The sequence below is a fragment of the Conger conger genome, chromosome 9 (assembly GCF_963514075.1).
Source record: "Conger conger chromosome 9, fConCon1.1, whole genome shotgun sequence".
In the NCBI taxonomy this organism is placed as follows: Eukaryota; Metazoa; Chordata; class Actinopteri; order Anguilliformes; family Congridae; genus Conger; species Conger conger.
In genome coordinates this window covers 29,399,918-29,416,663 of record NC_083768.1, presented here as the reverse complement: position 1 = coordinate 29,416,663, position 16,746 = coordinate 29,399,918, and the positions used below count along the sequence as shown (strand labels likewise).

At 41.3% G+C, this 16,746-nt stretch overlaps 2 protein-coding genes across 2 annotated transcripts; both read right to left on the bottom strand.

Annotated features, from left to right (window-relative positions):
* Positions 1-6,658: 6,658 nt before the first annotated feature.
* Positions 6,659-11,003, bottom strand: LOC133136499 (aquaporin-1-like). The gene is made up of 4 exons (XM_061254039.1): positions 10,475-11,003; positions 9,522-9,683; positions 9,139-9,219; positions 6,659-6,991 (listed from the first exon to the last, which is right to left on the bottom strand). The coding sequence occupies exons 1-4, from the start codon at positions 10,835-10,837 to the stop codon at positions 6,812-6,814; spliced, it is 786 nt and encodes a 261-aa protein (XP_061110023.1). The 5' UTR covers positions 10,838-11,003; the 3' UTR covers positions 6,659-6,811.
* Positions 11,004-13,768: 2,765 nt separating this feature from the next.
* LOC133136498 (aquaporin-1-like) lies at positions 13,769-16,323 on the bottom strand. Its single transcript, XM_061254038.1, has 4 exons — positions 15,938-16,323; positions 15,068-15,229; positions 14,706-14,786; positions 13,769-14,405 (listed from the first exon to the last, which is right to left on the bottom strand). The coding sequence occupies exons 1-4, from the start codon at positions 16,301-16,303 to the stop codon at positions 14,226-14,228; spliced, it is 789 nt and encodes a 262-aa protein (XP_061110022.1). The 5' UTR covers positions 16,304-16,323; the 3' UTR covers positions 13,769-14,225.
* Between the last annotated feature and the right edge of the window lie 423 nt (positions 16,324-16,746).

Genomic DNA, 16,746 nt, shown 5'->3' with positions numbered 1-16,746 from the left:
CCGCACCTGTATGTCTGTCCCACCCATGCAAGGTCAGTCCGAGACGGTTCCAGGCGCCACTTCTTATCGCTCTGAAACGTGTCGGCTGATCTACTGTGGAGGATCTCAGAGATTACACAAGCAAGGCCTGCCAGACCAGAGGGGGCGCTGTTGAGCGCTGGAGGAGGAATATGCCCTACTGAGTGAAGCGCTCCTCCTGGAGTGAGACCCTGCATGCATGACTGAGCAGGACTCCTGCATACAGCCCATGCTGACTGCCACAAGGTCTGCTGGGTTGAGTTTTCAGCTCAGAATCAGTGACTGATTCATACTCGAGAAGGCCGGGGAGGCGAGTCATCTGTAATCGCCTGCTTTAATTGAACGGTTAAGTGTTGTGCAATAACTCACAGCTGATCCTGAGGCACTCTGGGAACTAGGGACTGCAGGCCTACTACATTTATTTTTGAAGGTACTGCCAAAATGAAGTCTAAAGTATAGGGTTAAAATACAATGAGAGGCTAAAATTAGACTTCATTTTGGCAGTACCTTCAAAAATAAATGTAGTAGGCCTGCAGTCCCTAGTTCCCAGAGTGCAACAGTTGAGGTTCATTTATTCAAGCATATCCTCTTATGAAAATTGTCAGATCTGAAATTACTTTCGTTTGCGGATTAAAAATTCCTTGACATTCCATAACATATTCCCTAGGTTTTTGAGTCTTTCAGGCATATTTCACTGCCTTGAGTGAGGTTTTAAATAAAATTTGAGTAATAAAGTTTTCACCCAGCAGAGTGAACCAGGCACAAATCAGGCCCTGTGGATGGTGAACATCATGCATTCCTTCCTGCACTTGACTGAGGTGCCGCCTCCTGAGAACGCTTAAAATAAATGATCCGTTACTTCCATTTTCCTTCAAGAGGATACAGCTTCTGAAATCACTGGGGACATGCTTTAGCATCAAACCGTCACTTCTGTGTACACTTTTAGTGGTGCTTTGGTATATTGCTGCCTTCATATAGCGAGACTGCTCTTGGTGTACAAACTCTTCCTTGGGGGGCTTGTGAGGATGAGGTGAACAGATGTTAGCATAAAGCTGTTGAATGATGGTCCAATGAATTCCTTCTGACCCCTCTACCTCCAAACCGCAGGAAGATCCAGTGAGGAGTATGAGTTTCTGAGGTTATATTCCAGTATATGACCATTTATGATAGGCATACCCATGAACAGAAGACCTATTGGCACTGGCCATGTCTCTTCATACACACTAATAATATGCATAATAAATAAAACTTAATGGCCGAGACACAAATATGAATGAAAGAGTACATCAGGTTGATCAATAGAATCTGTGCAGTGGGTCAGTCTGTCTTTATCACTCTCATAAATGGTGACAGTGGAGGTGCATTTTTGTTCTTCAAACATCAAATTTCCCAAATGTATCGTGAAAGTACAGTAATGTTCGCTTTGGGTACATTTAAAAAAAAAAAAAAAAAAAAAAAAAAAAAAAAAAAGATAAAGGTTCAAATGAATATATCGCTAGCTAGTGGTACAATTTTATGCACCTATAGGGTACCGCCCCAATGACAAGTATTTAGCATTTGTACCTTTTTAGGCACTTTTACAGCCTTTATTTCTGAGAGTACTGAATGTGATTTAATGCATTGGAGCTTAGGGGGAGAGATGCTGACACTGAAAAGGATTTCAACTGAACCTAGACTGAATAAACCAGTATAATTCTGTACAGAATATTGCCTTTGCTAACAAAGAGGAAACAATATGCAAGGCTACAATTGCACTGTAATACATTAGCGCATTAGCTTCACATTATATGGCAGTGGTTCAATAAAAAAAAAAAAAAAAAAAAAAAAAAAAAAAAAGTTAAGGCCCCCACCTCATCTCTCTTGGATGAGGGGAATTGCATTAGTTATCAAAAGTTTATGGTGTTGTATTATGAATCAAATTCCCCCTTTGATCTGCCACTCACTGTAGTTTCTAGTGCTATAGAAACACATCAGTGTTGAACAAACTGAACAGAACATCTTAGGATAAAAGCATTAATGATTAAATGGGTAAGGTTACAGTGTTGTTCAGTGAACCACAAAACAAATTCATGAGTTCCATCTTTTTAAAGAAACAGTTCTGACTTTAGTCAGTTCTGAAACTGAAACAACCTTGCAACCATGACCCATTGCAGTTTTCAAATCATCCGATTAATTTATCATTTGATGGAATTTGAATAAATATAAATCAACATTGAACTTTGGTATTTCACTTCAAGTTAAAATTTGTACTGGGCTGATGCATATTGTTCAGGCGTCAGTACATTAAACCATTATATTTAATCCAAAATATCAGTTTTACCTTCCGTTATGCATTATTGTACTCATCCCATGATCACGTATGCAAAATGTTGCACATCTCATTCAACTGACAGAAACCACAAAATGTGGTGCTCATTGCGGTCATAAGGAATACCTAAGCCCTATTGGCAAACACTTAAACATGTCACAATGGTCCCCCTGCTCCAGTGCTTTAGCCTTACACACAACAGGAATCGTGCGTTATCAGGTCTCCAGTGCATGAAACAAAACCTCTGACTGAAATCTCCTGGGTGGAGCGTCACCCCCTTCCTGTCTGCAGGGGGTGCTGACCCCCCGTTAGAAGCTAACAGAGAGCAGCATCAGGGGAGATTACACACCAAACAGCCCTGGGAGGAGCCTTAAGTCAAGTTCTAAGGACAAGGAATCTATCCCCCCGCCACACATACACAGGGAGAGTCCCACATACAGAAACAAAAGGAACATGGCATACCGATTAAATCCCAGCCAGCCATAATCAAAATATTTTTTAAATCACAAAAGAACTCTCCAAACTGAGTTTGTGAAGAATGTGTACAAGTGCACTTCATTTACGTAAACATGAAAGGACAACCGGTCGGTCATCGCCCCTTAAGCCCCTGCACCTCAGGACCACATGCTCCAAGCATGAAGAATGTCTCCCACACACACACAGGATTGCTAAGGCCTAAATACAATGTTGTGGCCTTGGGGTTTGCCAAAACAGGAAGACAAACAAAACGCAGGCATAGCTTGTGGAAAGGTGGGATATGAAATGACAGGACCAGCAGAATGAGAAATATGTCGTCAACCTCCGTATAATGTTTCCACATCCTTCCAATAACATTCGAAAATCATAACCATGTTGGCAACATGTGGAGTGGTGGCTGCAAATCAGCCATTGAGAACAATGCCGGATAAGTGGTCCCAGCAAGACGAAGCCCACAGTGGTTTTGTTCCACTCGGGGTCACTCAACTTCTCAACAATGATTCCAGATAAGTGTCATTTTTTAAATTGTACTAAACAGGCCAAAACATCAGGCCAGAGTGCAACCCTGGTGGATAGCTGTTTAGCATCTTGATATCTTAAAATGTATTGTCACAGTCCCAAAATGTTCCTTCACCTAGTCTTCCAACAGCAGACCCGCAAATTAATAAATTAGAAAATTAGGAAAAAGTGACATTAAATCTTACACAGAGATTGAATAGTCAAAATTCAATAAACAGTTCAGAAATCCGTTCATCGGCTTGCGGAATAAAGCTTAGTGGCTATACTGTATATCAGAGTCAAACCATTAGATCTGCACGAACACAGGCACATGGGGAAAGTCCAGGGGTCAGAAAGTAAAAGTACTGCCACACGTATTTTCCACCCAGACACCTTTTTTCTTTTTTTAAACAGCTGGTATTGTAAACAATGCTACTACAAGGTTGAATTGAAAGCAAAATCAACATTCAAGCCTACTTTCGTTGTCATAATAGTTTTGTAGAAATGAGAAATACAGATGTAGCAGAGGTCAGCTTTGCACGGATGTACGGAGCCATACCCAACGGCCAATAAAACTGGCCACTAGAAAATAAATGGTCCTGCTTTAATGACAGGGGGGGAATAAAACAATTGGACGGTGTAAGGAAGGGTCTCGTTATCAAGAGGCAGTTTCCTTCCCAGTCTCAATCTCTGGCCAAGACAAACTCACCAATGGTGGCAAAATTGACACTAGGGTCTTATATATATTTTTTAATACTCTTCCCTTCGTATGAAGGCAGATTAGGGCCTGCTGTAGGGTGTCAGTTTGTGGTTATTACACGATTAGCGCAGGGCGTGGGCAGGAGCAATCAAGCATGCAAGGGGACCCACGCAGCCTGCACAAATTACAGTGTGTGTGAAATAAGGCCTTGCTTCTCTCTGGAGGCTTTGTAACAAACCTCTACAGATTGCATATAATAAATGACTTTCTTGTGGTTGTGAATTAGGGGGAACAAGACTTTACTAGAAATGTATCAAACATAGGAGGGCATAACACTTACTTATCGAAAGCCAAATGCGCACAACGTGTGCTCATAAATAAATAAGTGGGGTTTCTAGCGTTTGATTATTCAACCGGCACTTTCCTATGCATACTGTGGAATTTCTGAAGGCATAAATTCATGCATATGATGACAGTGATGCATAGATACACACATTTCTAAACTGGATGAAGGGGATGTGCAGAACATTTACATTTTTTTACATTTTTGTCATTTGGCAGACACTTTTAATCCAAAGCGATTTACAAGTGCATAGATTCTTCCACAAGTTAAAGCATCACATCCATAACTAGTAAAATACACATGAAATATAAAAATATAGTCACCATAAGTGAAATTTTTCAATCAGGAGGGAGGACTAAGGTACAGTTTGAAAAGGTATGTTTTTAGTCTGCGTCGAAATAGGGGGAGGGATTCTGCGGTCCTGACAGTGGTAGGCAAGTCATTCCACCACTGAGGAACCAGAACGGGAAAACGTGAACGTGCAGCTCGACCGCCACGTGCCCGTAGAGAGGGAACCATAAGGCGACCTGAGCTGGCAGACCGGAGTGGTCTAGCTGGGGAGTAGGGAGTTGGGTGTCATCGGCGTAAGAGTGCTAAGAAAAGCCACAGGAAAAGGTAACAGAACCAAGAGACATGGTGTATAGCGAGAAGAGGAGAGGACCAAGAACTGAGCCCTGCGGGACTCCAGTTTGTAGGGGGTGAGGGTCAGAGACTAAGCCCCTCCAAGTCACCTGGTAGGAGCGACCAGAGAGGTAGGAGGAAAACCAAGCAGAAAAAGGGCAAAACATCACACTTCACATAACCAAGCATGAGACATTATTAACACTAACTTTTCTCTGTTAAACTCAATAGAACTGAAAAACCCACCGTCTTGTTTTACATATTCAGGTGCATTACTGATGTGTCCATATACTAGATGACTTCATTGTTTTCACATACTAGTGCTCAAAGTTAATTGAAGTGCCTTCATCAGTTCATAAACAAGCACGCTTTTTAAAGCAGATAACATACACAATTCCATGCCCCGGTTTAATCAGTGGGTTAACCCACACTGATAGTGACTCAGCAGCATTGTATTGGGGCATAATCAGGGTGAACACATTTCTCTTCACCTCAGAGACACTGACAGAAAGCATAAAGAATGGGCAAGTTAAGTACTGCACAGAAATTATAATTATGCAACTATGACTAATCCCATCACTGTGGCTCTCAGTCTTGGGGAACCCTACTGTATGCAGCTTCTCATTGCAATCCCAGATTTTCCAATCATGCAATCGAGGCCTTCCTAAAATTAATACGCAACAAATTACAGTAATGCACAGCGGTGTCCTAAAAGCTGAAGGCATTCTGCAATCAACCCATGCGATTTACTCAAATTGAATGTGCTGGTTTGTATTTTCAGTATACTTTTGCGGTATCAGGTCCAAGGAAGGGGAGGGGCCAGTGACATGTCCACTTTCAGCCATAATTGCCATACTACACAAGTGATGCCAGAGGCTTAGCACTGAAGCCATGGCCCGGGAAGACACCATTTAGCTTCGAGTAAACGGGAGGCAGACAAATGATAATTTACACTGATTCCAGCTCCATGATGTGTTACTAATCACTATGCACTCAAGCCATTTGGGCTAGAGTCATTTTCATTTTGGCTACTGTCCATAGTAAGCAAAGGAGGGAGAATGCTCTAGAGAAAGAAGATTCAAAATGGTTGAGGGAGTGAATAGTCAAATTGTTATAGAAAACTGTGGAGGTACAGGAGTGCACGTTTCATGGGGCTTCGGCCATCCGCAGGGACCACCAAAGAACGGCGTGACCTCATCATTAAGAGCTACACCCTCGTCAAGCCCATGTGGTCAATATCAATTGGACAAACAGCCAAAATTCCTCACAAAAAGGGGAGTCTTGAGAAAATCCACAGCAAACTAAACTCCCATTTCACAATAAACAAAGGCGATGATGGAAGAGAATTTTGAGCTTTTGTTTGGAGATTCACAGCTCTCCAGATAGATGGTTGAACAAATGGGGTCAACATAGAACACACTCGTGGTGTATGGACAGACAATCATTTTTGACAAGAGAAATGAAGGAAATTGAGAATCTCTTAATCTCTGAGAAAGAGAATGCATTTTACATTACCTTAATTAAATGGTAGTCTGAAGTTTGATGGGTCAGCTGGAGTCTCCATTAGCCTTGCCTTGACATAACAGATATGGCCACACTGAGCGAAACAAGGCAGGTTGATCAGGGAGCAAATCGTATGTCAATTCAGGCTCTGGAGATTCTTGTCAGGAGGTAATAAATGGTCAGTGGTAAGTTTCTTGTTGATACTAACCATGGTTTATTGGATTAAACAGGGCAAACGCAGTAGTTTAGGCAATGCAATTTCAATACATTTAGGTGATACAAGAAGAAAGCTTGCATTGCCATTATATTTCTTCCCAAGATGCCATCTGTTCTTCAAATACATTCACCCTTTGTTCCACTGAGCTGCGTTAGCTTCAAGCAGTGGTTCTTGTGCAGGGGCATCTTCCGGGCCATAACACAGAACCTTCAGGCGCTCGGTGAGGTCACCCAGTTTGGGGTGGAGGAGGTAGTCATAGACTAGGGCAGCTACCAGACCCCCACTGATAGGCCCAACCCAATATACCTGTAAAGGCATGAAAGTTGAAATTGAACCAATAACAAGCTGCTGCACAGTCTAAATAATGCATGTCTGAAAATGGGGAAACTTAGTTTACCAAAAATCAAAAAATACTCCATGCAAAGCTTTTTGTAAACTGACCAGATGGAAACTGAAACCACCTATAATCCCAAGTATCAAACAGTGGCTCATTCAGAGGTATCAAAACCAAATAAATATAAAAAATCATTCAGGGAGATTAGACTAAGCCAGACCAGAAATACAAAGTGCTAGAAGGCCACATGCAGTTTTGAATAGAACAGATTCCTTTAACTCTAAACAGTACTTCCAAACTGATTGGTGTACGATAAAATAAATTACAGCGTTTGGGGCCTCGTCAAAATGTGCACTGTGAGAACAGGTCCTCCAATAAAATCAGATTCCTTATGTTATGGTGTTTGGTTGTAAATGTTTTATGTGGAACATAAAAAAATGAATAAATGTTTTGATAACATTCATCCAGTTGTCGCACCTCATGATTCACCAAACATTGAGGCTGACATGCATGCAGTTCCATGCATAAAGAAAATGGTGAAGCGTAAATCTTATACAGCATCTGAGGCAGTCACTGAAGGGAAAGAGTAACAAAAGGAATGAGAAGGAAAAATCAGATACTATATTTCCTGTGCGCTTGGGAAAAGTGTGTAAATATTCTGCAGCTAAGAACAAGGAAAACTCACAGCTTAGCAAACTGGAACAGTTCACACTTTGAACCCAAGAGGATAATTTTTCATAATCATGGCTAAGAGAAATAGGCCTCAAGGCCAAAATCACTAAAATGTAAACGCAAAATGAAAGGACATTGGACTATTTAAGGCATTTGTTAAAGGGGGGGGGGGGGGGGGTGAACATGAGGTTACAGTGCAAACTCTTAGCTTTGATTTGAAGGCATGTACATCCATAGTGTGATTGTGCACGGATTGCAGGCATTATGGTTTACGTAAGGACTCCCCTTTCCAGTAATAATACTGGTCTAATGATTTTACTTTTATGCCAATACAGGTGCAATTCTACTTCATGTCTACTTTGTGGAAATATATACACACTGTAGGCTACTGGAAAAAGTTGGATAGTGGTTGCACACAATATTAAGTACGTCATCGCAAAAGGCAGCACCTGATCACATTGCTACCACAGTAATACTGGGCTAGCCTTCTTTTCAAGTTTTGATGTCCGAGTTTTAAGAGATGACAGGCACAGAAAACTATGTTTAACAAGCTACCTACAGTGTGACATCTAGTTTTCAATTTCTCAATTAAGCCCTTTAGCTTTGAATCTCACAACACCATCAATGGCTGCGTAAATAATACAAATATCAGACACCGAAGACGATTGGCTCAAAGAAACAAGAGTCTTTATTTTGCTGTGGTTCATGTTCCTCACTATGTTCCGAAGTAAACACGGGCAGCGGCCGCATCCACCAGAATTTAATGTCAGTTCAACAGTACTTTTTTCTCCTGATAAATGCAGTTTATGATTATGGTTGCTTATTGGCTATACAAAATATGACAACAACAATGTTGGATAACTTTGCTACCTTTTATGCTAGTTCGTTTTCTCAATTCTCAGTTCTGCTTTTGCGTTTCAAATTTGCTGTCGCTCACTCCTGTGCTGCCATTAGCCATCTTCCTTAACCAGCTGATGTTTGAATTCCACACTGCTGATTTCAAAGAAAGTGGCTTACCACAAATAATCTAAGTGTTTGCAAAAGCAAAAACATTCTCTGCAAGTTTGACATGTTCAAAATGGCTTCTAGACCACTTGCCAAGACTTAAAAGCATCCATTTGAATTTTCCCCACACTGTGTTCAGGACGTAAATTGGCTACAGTTTGCCTTTACCATTTTTGTCATTTGGGGGAGAAGGGGCAAGGCAGATTTTGGGGGCAGTTTTTTTTTTTTTTTTCCCTTTCAAAACAATGACACAGGAAGGCCTTGAATGTATATTTTAACTCTGAAATACTCCAACTACTGGAGTAGCTCATCCTGGTATACCTCAAAGACTATGGAGATACATGAACTGTGAAGGAATCAATAAGCATTCAATTTGTTAACAGGCTGTGAGAAATGTAAACACTCTCAATATTGGTGGATGCAATCTTAAAAGGTGACATACCCAATGATTTTCAAAGCCTTTCGTAATGACAGCTGGGCCAAATGAACGAGCTGGGTTTATCCCACATCCAGTGTAGCGTATCTGTGGACATAGAAACAACTTTTAATGAGTTCTGGAACCAAGGCATAAGTGCAATTACAAATTCGTGAAATAGACAAATGAATACTCATGCCATTATCAAAAAAAGAATATATATATATATATATATATACAATTTGTATCACAGTGCATTTACTGAATGCATCTGTGAAAGTATCCACTGCAACGTTAATTTGGTTGGTGTACCAAGATAACTGGAAATATGCCATTGATATTTGCTATTTGATCAAGATACACAAAAATTCATGGTTGAAGGAAAATATACTCCAATTTCACCAACTTACTGCTGCAAGGTGTCCCAAACACACTGAAAGACCGATTGCCAGGGGGGCGGAGCCTGTGACATCTGACCGCCTATTGTCCGTAGTTGCTATAAAGCACAGGACCAGTTGAAAGGTTGCCAGGAATTCTATACCGAAGCCTTGAGCCACATCAACACCATTTAGCTGTGAGAGAATAGGCAGAGCACAATACGCACCATTTACAAGCTTGCCATCTTAACCTGCAACAACTGCACTACATTAACATACCCTCATACATAGAGTGAAGCTGTACTTAAAGATTTAACATACCATTCATTGTCCTAAATCCAGCAAATTCTTTGACTGGTACATGTCACCCCTACATTACTAAATTAAATTTTAAGAAATAGTTTGATAAGTATCATTGTTAAGCAAAAAGTTTGGGAAAGACAATATTCAATAGGTACACCGCACACATTTGACAACCAGTTTGCCACAGTCCTAGCCTTATATAAAGCACTGAAAGGAAGTTAAACCGTAACTTGCGCAGCTTACACAATATTCACTCATTATATACTCACATTTCGAATATCAGAGCAGTGTGGTCATTAGCTTGGCAATGGTCAAAGTTACTCTAGATCAGAGGCAATCAACAAAGATCATACACATCTTATGGATTGAATGCAACTTTATGCTCTTGTTTCATTAACCCAAAATTAACTGAAAATGCATAAAAGTTTGATCAGCACAGCGTCCCTTGCATGCCTATATGAAATATTGAGTGAAATGACATTGGTGTATACATGCTGCCAGTTACTTTACAGATAACTGGTGGAAACAGGAACCTGCACAATGAAACATTAAAGGCATTTAGCAGACTCTTATCCCTTATTCGTTGCAGAAATGGCCTCGTCAGTTCGATTTAGCCCACTACAGAAAAATTCGGACACTTATTACACTCAACACTTCGAGATCAGCAACGGCAGGTCGCTCACCTTGTTAACCCCAAGGGAATCTGTAGTGTTAGGCCTCAATCCGTACACAATGCCGCTGGCAAATACCGCCCCGAGCATCTGCGCAAGAATGTAGAAAACAGCTCGAAATATGCTGATCTGGCAGTTGATGAGCATAGCCAGGGTGATCGCTGGGTTGAAGTGGGCCCCGCTTATATGGCACAAGCTCTGAGCCAGGGTGGCGATGGCCAGTCCAAAAGCTAATGCAACCTTCACTTCTTGCTCTGGGCCGGTGTCTTTGTCCCCGACTGCAGCTGAAATACCAATAAATATGAAAAGAGTCATGCCCAGCAATTCAGCCAAAACGGCCCTCCAGAAGACCCAGGTTTTGAGTTCCCTCGCCATGACGAGTTAATCACTAGTAGTCCTTTCCCTACTTTTCCGAGCAAATAGGCTTGTGCAACAATAAAAAAGCAAACAGTCTATTTTTTTCTCTTCTTGCCCGTCGGAATAGCCTCCAACAGGTGACGAAGACGTTTTAATTGCTCATCGTTTTCTGCCCTATTAGCGCTGGCCCAGGTGTGCTTTAAGCCAAATTGATTCCGTTTGCATGCAAACCAGCTTTAGCTTTTCACTGTCGTAGCTCTATTTTGAATCCGCGATTTAAAAAAATAACATCACGTCGCATTACATGGAATTTAGCAAATAATTTTTGATTCTACATCGAACTAATCTAATAAACAACAAATTCACATAATTAATAAAGCAGTTGCAACAATAACGAAAACCAACAGACAAGGAATTTTCCAGGGTGATTTAACAAATATAGTGACCTTAATATGGTCTTGCCTACTGCTTTACTGCTTGTGTAATATTTACAGTATAAACCACTTTGGTCTTCTCTCAGTGGTCACATCCAAGGGATCATAAATGCTTGTTTAACGTTTACCCCATGTACTTATATTTGTCCCTTGTTAATTAGCTTACATGTCCTGCAGAGCTTTTTAAAGTATGTACTTTTTCATGGTGTTCTTTATACTATTGCTGAATTATGTGGCCAGTCATCACTCTTGTGCCGACCATTTGCACAGTTCCCCTTTGTATCTAAATTGCTGTATATTTTCTTCAGAATAATTATGAACACTGAAAGACAGAACAAATGTAATTATTATTATTAGCTATTACCAGCAACAATAACAAAAAGCCAACTACAACAGGCATCACTATCCCTGTGCAGTATTAAAGACACTGAATGTTGTAGGGAGCATGTATAGGGTGATGCTAATCCACATCACTCTGGGATTGAGTAGAGGATTAGATTAGGAAGAGGTACACAATAAACATTGCAAATCTGGGTGGGTTGAAATTATGCAAAGCATCCCATGAAGTGGGCAGAACTACATTGAGCCACTAAGGTTTTTAAATGGAAGCTCTATGCAGTTGGAAGATGGTGGTGATGTTGATATGATATCAGCATGTCAAGATTTTATGATATTGGAATATTTTATATCCTGTAGTTCTGTTGATTGGTAGTCTGCTGTATATATGCACAGCAACAGTGTAGGTGGCATTCGAAACTCAGTGAAAGTACTTTAGAGCAGCAGATACTGACATAAAGCTTATATCATGTCAAATACTTCAATTTAAATTCTAAATCACTCATTTAAATTCATCAGCAATCTCAGTTAAATTCAGAATTGGCCCCATCCCTCATATGTGGGTGCTGCTGTACATATATACGTATGTAGAAATTTTACAACCTGATAGGCCTTGCAGTGTGTAGAGAAAACGTGGAAATATAAAATATATACAGGCACCAAGTCTTAACTGCAACCTCCACTGTCAATTTGGAAGCGCCCAGCCTAAAATGCATTCTCCTTCAAAACGCACAATGTCAAACCACTGCTTCTTCTCACTCAGCAGTCCAGCGTTCAAGTCTATTAGATTTTCTGTGAGCACAGATAGGCCAAGACCTCACCCACCGTTAATGATAAGTAATCAGATCTGATGCAGCAGCAGGCAAAACCAAGACGTGAATGAATGTTAACAAACTTTGGAGGACCTCTCTTTCTCCCACAGTTCAGCCCAATGCACATGTACTGTGCACACCAAAATACACAAAAATAACAGCTTCAGTATATTGACATGGGGGGGGGGGGCAGTTAAGAGAAAGATAGCCACAGTCATGATGACTAACTTCCACTGAAATCCGAAGTTACTCCTGAATCCAGATTGCTCAGTGAAAAAATTTATGGTGAACTGGGTTCGTTCTGTCTCGCTGACTGAAAAAGGCCAAACGCCCTTCAGGAAAAAGAGAAATGTTTGGGTAGAGGGGCTATTAAAACCTTGGGAAATGCTAGGGTCAGTGGTGGAAGGGAAGCGGAGGAGAGGAAGGCTAAAAAAACACCTCTAAGCATCCACAAAGGGAATGCAATGCACCTGGGGGCAGTTGGAAAACATGGCTCTAGACCAAAACCGATGGGCTCAAATCACTGGAGGCCAGTGCTCCAAGGAAAACAATAGGCCACAGTCAGTTGGAATAGGTGCGGGGAACGCCATTGGCTGACGGCCAGACAGAACACATTGACTGCAGTGGAGCACACATGTTATGTCTCAGTCCACGTGCAGCAGTTGATGTATGGAAAAATAATTACCAACCACCCCTAATAAAAAGACCAATGCGGTGACTGCCTGTGCCCGCAGGTTTTGTGTACTAGAACCCCTCCTTAATCAGCAGGGCAAACACTGCTCTACGAGTGACTCAGCAACACCACCCCTTTATCTGTTCCGGCATGGCTTCAATGACAGAAAACATGTACTGGAGGAAATTTATAGTCCAATTATATTTGGAAAGTTGTGTGACATTTCTTACCTAAGTAAGAAGAATTCAAATAGTAATTCAATTCACACAAACATTTTGAAGTCAGGTCATTAAGCATTTTTAGGTTAAACTCACTCTGTTGCCATTTGTGCAGCATGGTAATGACATTTCTCTTGCACTCTTACACCTGAGAAGTTCTTGAAATCAAGTAAAAACAGCTGTATTTACATATAAGCATAATAGCTGGTAAGACCTTTTACATTCTTGCAAAATAGCTCAGAACAGTTGCAACCTAATCCTTTGCATATGAACTTGATAGTGATTGTCAATAGCAATACCCTTTCTTACCTAAAGAAAAAGGGTTAATGTGGTTTGTTTATATATAATGAGGAAGTTATTACAAAGACTACAGTGAACTTTCAACCCTCCCTAATAAGTCTTTCACATTGAGAACCATGTCAAGCTTCAGAAAAAGAGACCAGAGATCTGAGAAACATTCCAGAAGCACACAGTGATACCATAAGGTACTTTAATTATCAAAAAGTGACAGAAAAGAATGCAGTTGTGAACAAATAATACAAATATAGTTTAAAAAAATTACACATACATATACATTTACAAAAAGGAACACATCTGTTTCCAGAAGCAAGTACAATTCTACCTAAATGCTGAAATTAAGAGTACTTAAAGGGAAGTATCCTGTAACATTTCTCAAGTACTGAAGAAATCAAAGTGCGCGCTCAAGAAATGCAATTTCCATTTGACTAATTTGTGACTTGGCAAAAAAACAAACAAAAATAATAAATCAAGTGAATTTGCAAAATCAAAATTATAACACTGCACAGCTAAAATTGATGACCTTGACCTGTATTCATTTAAGAGGGTGAAAATGTCCAGAACAGATATGACCATGGCTTTACAGTTGGACAGGTAAAACTCTAAAGAACTGTACACGGATTGATACAGTTAATTTTATTTCGAGGACATTTCGACTGCTGGCACATCGTCTGGTCCATTGACGTCGTAGTCACCATCTGGGCCACTGACCAGAACCTTCATGCGCTCAGGGAAGTCGTCGTATTTGGGGTAGAGCAGGAAGTCGTAGATCAGGGCTGCTGCCACACCTCCGCACATGGGCCCCACCCAGTACACCTGAGGGTGAAGAGGTAAGAAAGAGTGAAGGCAGAGAAGCCAGACATGCTACAGGAAGACTAGGGCTGTTCACACACTCTTACACCACAGTTGTCCATGATTCAGCCACACTTCCATTAAAAGCCTCTTCATCTCATCTGAGGATGAGAAACTACTGTGTAATGAGACTAGCTTCTTATACCCTTTTTAAAAGTCTGTTTCTAAAAGGAATTGATGACGTTAAAGGCACTGTAGAGTACGGTCTGTTTAAAGGCAGAAATGATGGTGGAATAAAGTGCAGTGACTACACGCGTGACTTACCCAGTGGTTCTCAAAGTCACCCATGATGACAGCTGGGCCGAAGGACCGGGCAGGGTTAATTCCACACCCAGTAAAGCTGATCTGTGGACAGATAAAAACTTGGTTGTTGAACTTGGTCGGCCGATAGCTTGGAAAACAAATGTAGTATCACTTTATGATTGGAATCAAATCTCATTAACAGTTTAGACTTAATTCTGCAGAGCAGATGAGAAACTCATGAAAGTGTTCCTTGATTAAATAAAAATATTAATGATACTAGAACCAATATTACCACTACTACTACTACTGCTACTACTACTACTACTACTAACAATAATAATGATTTGGCTTTGGTTGAGAATGCAGGTAATGAGTTCACTCACGGCTGTTAGGTGTCCCAGGGCCACTGAGAGCCCAATTGCTAGTGGGGCGGATCCTGTGACATCACGCCGTCTTTTATCTGTCACGGCAAGGACACACAGGACCAGCTGGAAGGTGGCCAAGAGCTCCACGCCTATGCCCTGACTCGAGCTGATGTTATTTAACTGTGGGAGAAACATGCCTGTTATTATTCTACAAAATACTCAATAATACAGTTCAAATGGCAAATAAGGAATTGGAGATATAGATGCTCAGTGTTCTTAATTACAAAATAATTACTTCTGCGCTAACAAAGTGCAAGTGCTTTATTTAAATTATCCTAAATTCAGCTTTGGCATTGACTATTTACAACTGATATTGACACACATTACATAAAATGTGAAGAGAATATGCTGGATGTTGCAATACATATAAAATACACTAGAGTGCAGCAAAAACAACATAAACTGAATATGTATATAGTGGATGACAAACAACAACAACATCACATGACTGCTGTGCATTTATCAAACTGACACCTAAAAAAAGAGAAATAAATAAGACACTGTGCTGGACACTTTTTTTTGAACAGACAAAAAGTTCTTAATGCGCTAAAATCAAGAATCACTTTACAGCACACTGACACATTATGTAGGATATCCAGTAGCACTTATAATAGTTTAATTATTATTTAATTACCAAACTTATTCTGAGCAAGGAATCGAATGCATTCTGAAACCTACACTCAAAACCCAACCATTCACATTTTTATCATCGCTCAGGGATGAAGAGTCCAGTTAGGGTAGCGATCTGTGAGAAATGGACGTTTGCGGTTTCGCACGCCGCCAGCACTCTCGGCAGAGTTTGGCGTGAAAGAATGAAAGGGCACTCACGCTGTTGACCCCCAGCGCCGTGACGTTCTCCGGACGGACCCCGTAGACGATGCCGCTGGCCACCGCCGCCCCCAGCATCTGCGCGGCGATGTACATGACGGCCTTGAGAAGGCTGATCTGGCAGCTGGCCAGCAGTCCCAGGGTAACGGCGGGGTTGAGGTGGGCGCCGCTGATGTGGCCCAGGCTCTGCGCCAGGGTGGCGATGGACAGCCCGAAGGCCAGCGACACCTTCACCTCCTGGTCGGGGTTGCTGTTGTTGGGGTTCCCTATGGCCGCCCCTATGCTGAGGAATATGAAGAGCGTCATGCCCAGCAGCTCGGCCAGAACCGCCCTCCAGAAGGCTTTGCTCTTGAGCTCCTTCATCATGGCTGGGCCCCTGGTGGTCCTCTGCGATACTTACTGATGGGACTGCAGGCTCCCAGGCAATTTATAGACTCGGGCTGGTAGTGGGAGGAGGCTGACTTTTTGCGAAAGTGAATGGGACGGGCCCTGTGAATTAATGAGAAATCCGGAAGCTCCTCCCCCCCCTCTTTTTTTTCTTTTCTCACTCTTTCTGCTCTCCTCTTTCTTTGGGGTTGTCAGTGGCTTAACCCACCCCCAGTTTTTTTTATCTCCCAAAGACACATGTGCAACATTGACATTATTGACACTAGAAACTTCAGTTTTCACTTCGTTTTGATGTTGTTGCAAGCTTTGTGATTGCAAGTGAGAGCCCTGAAAGGCTTGTTAAATGCCTGGACAAGAACAAGTGCTGTTCTATGGATTTTTTTGCATTTATTTTGAGTGTTAGTGTTAATCAGAGCCATTTA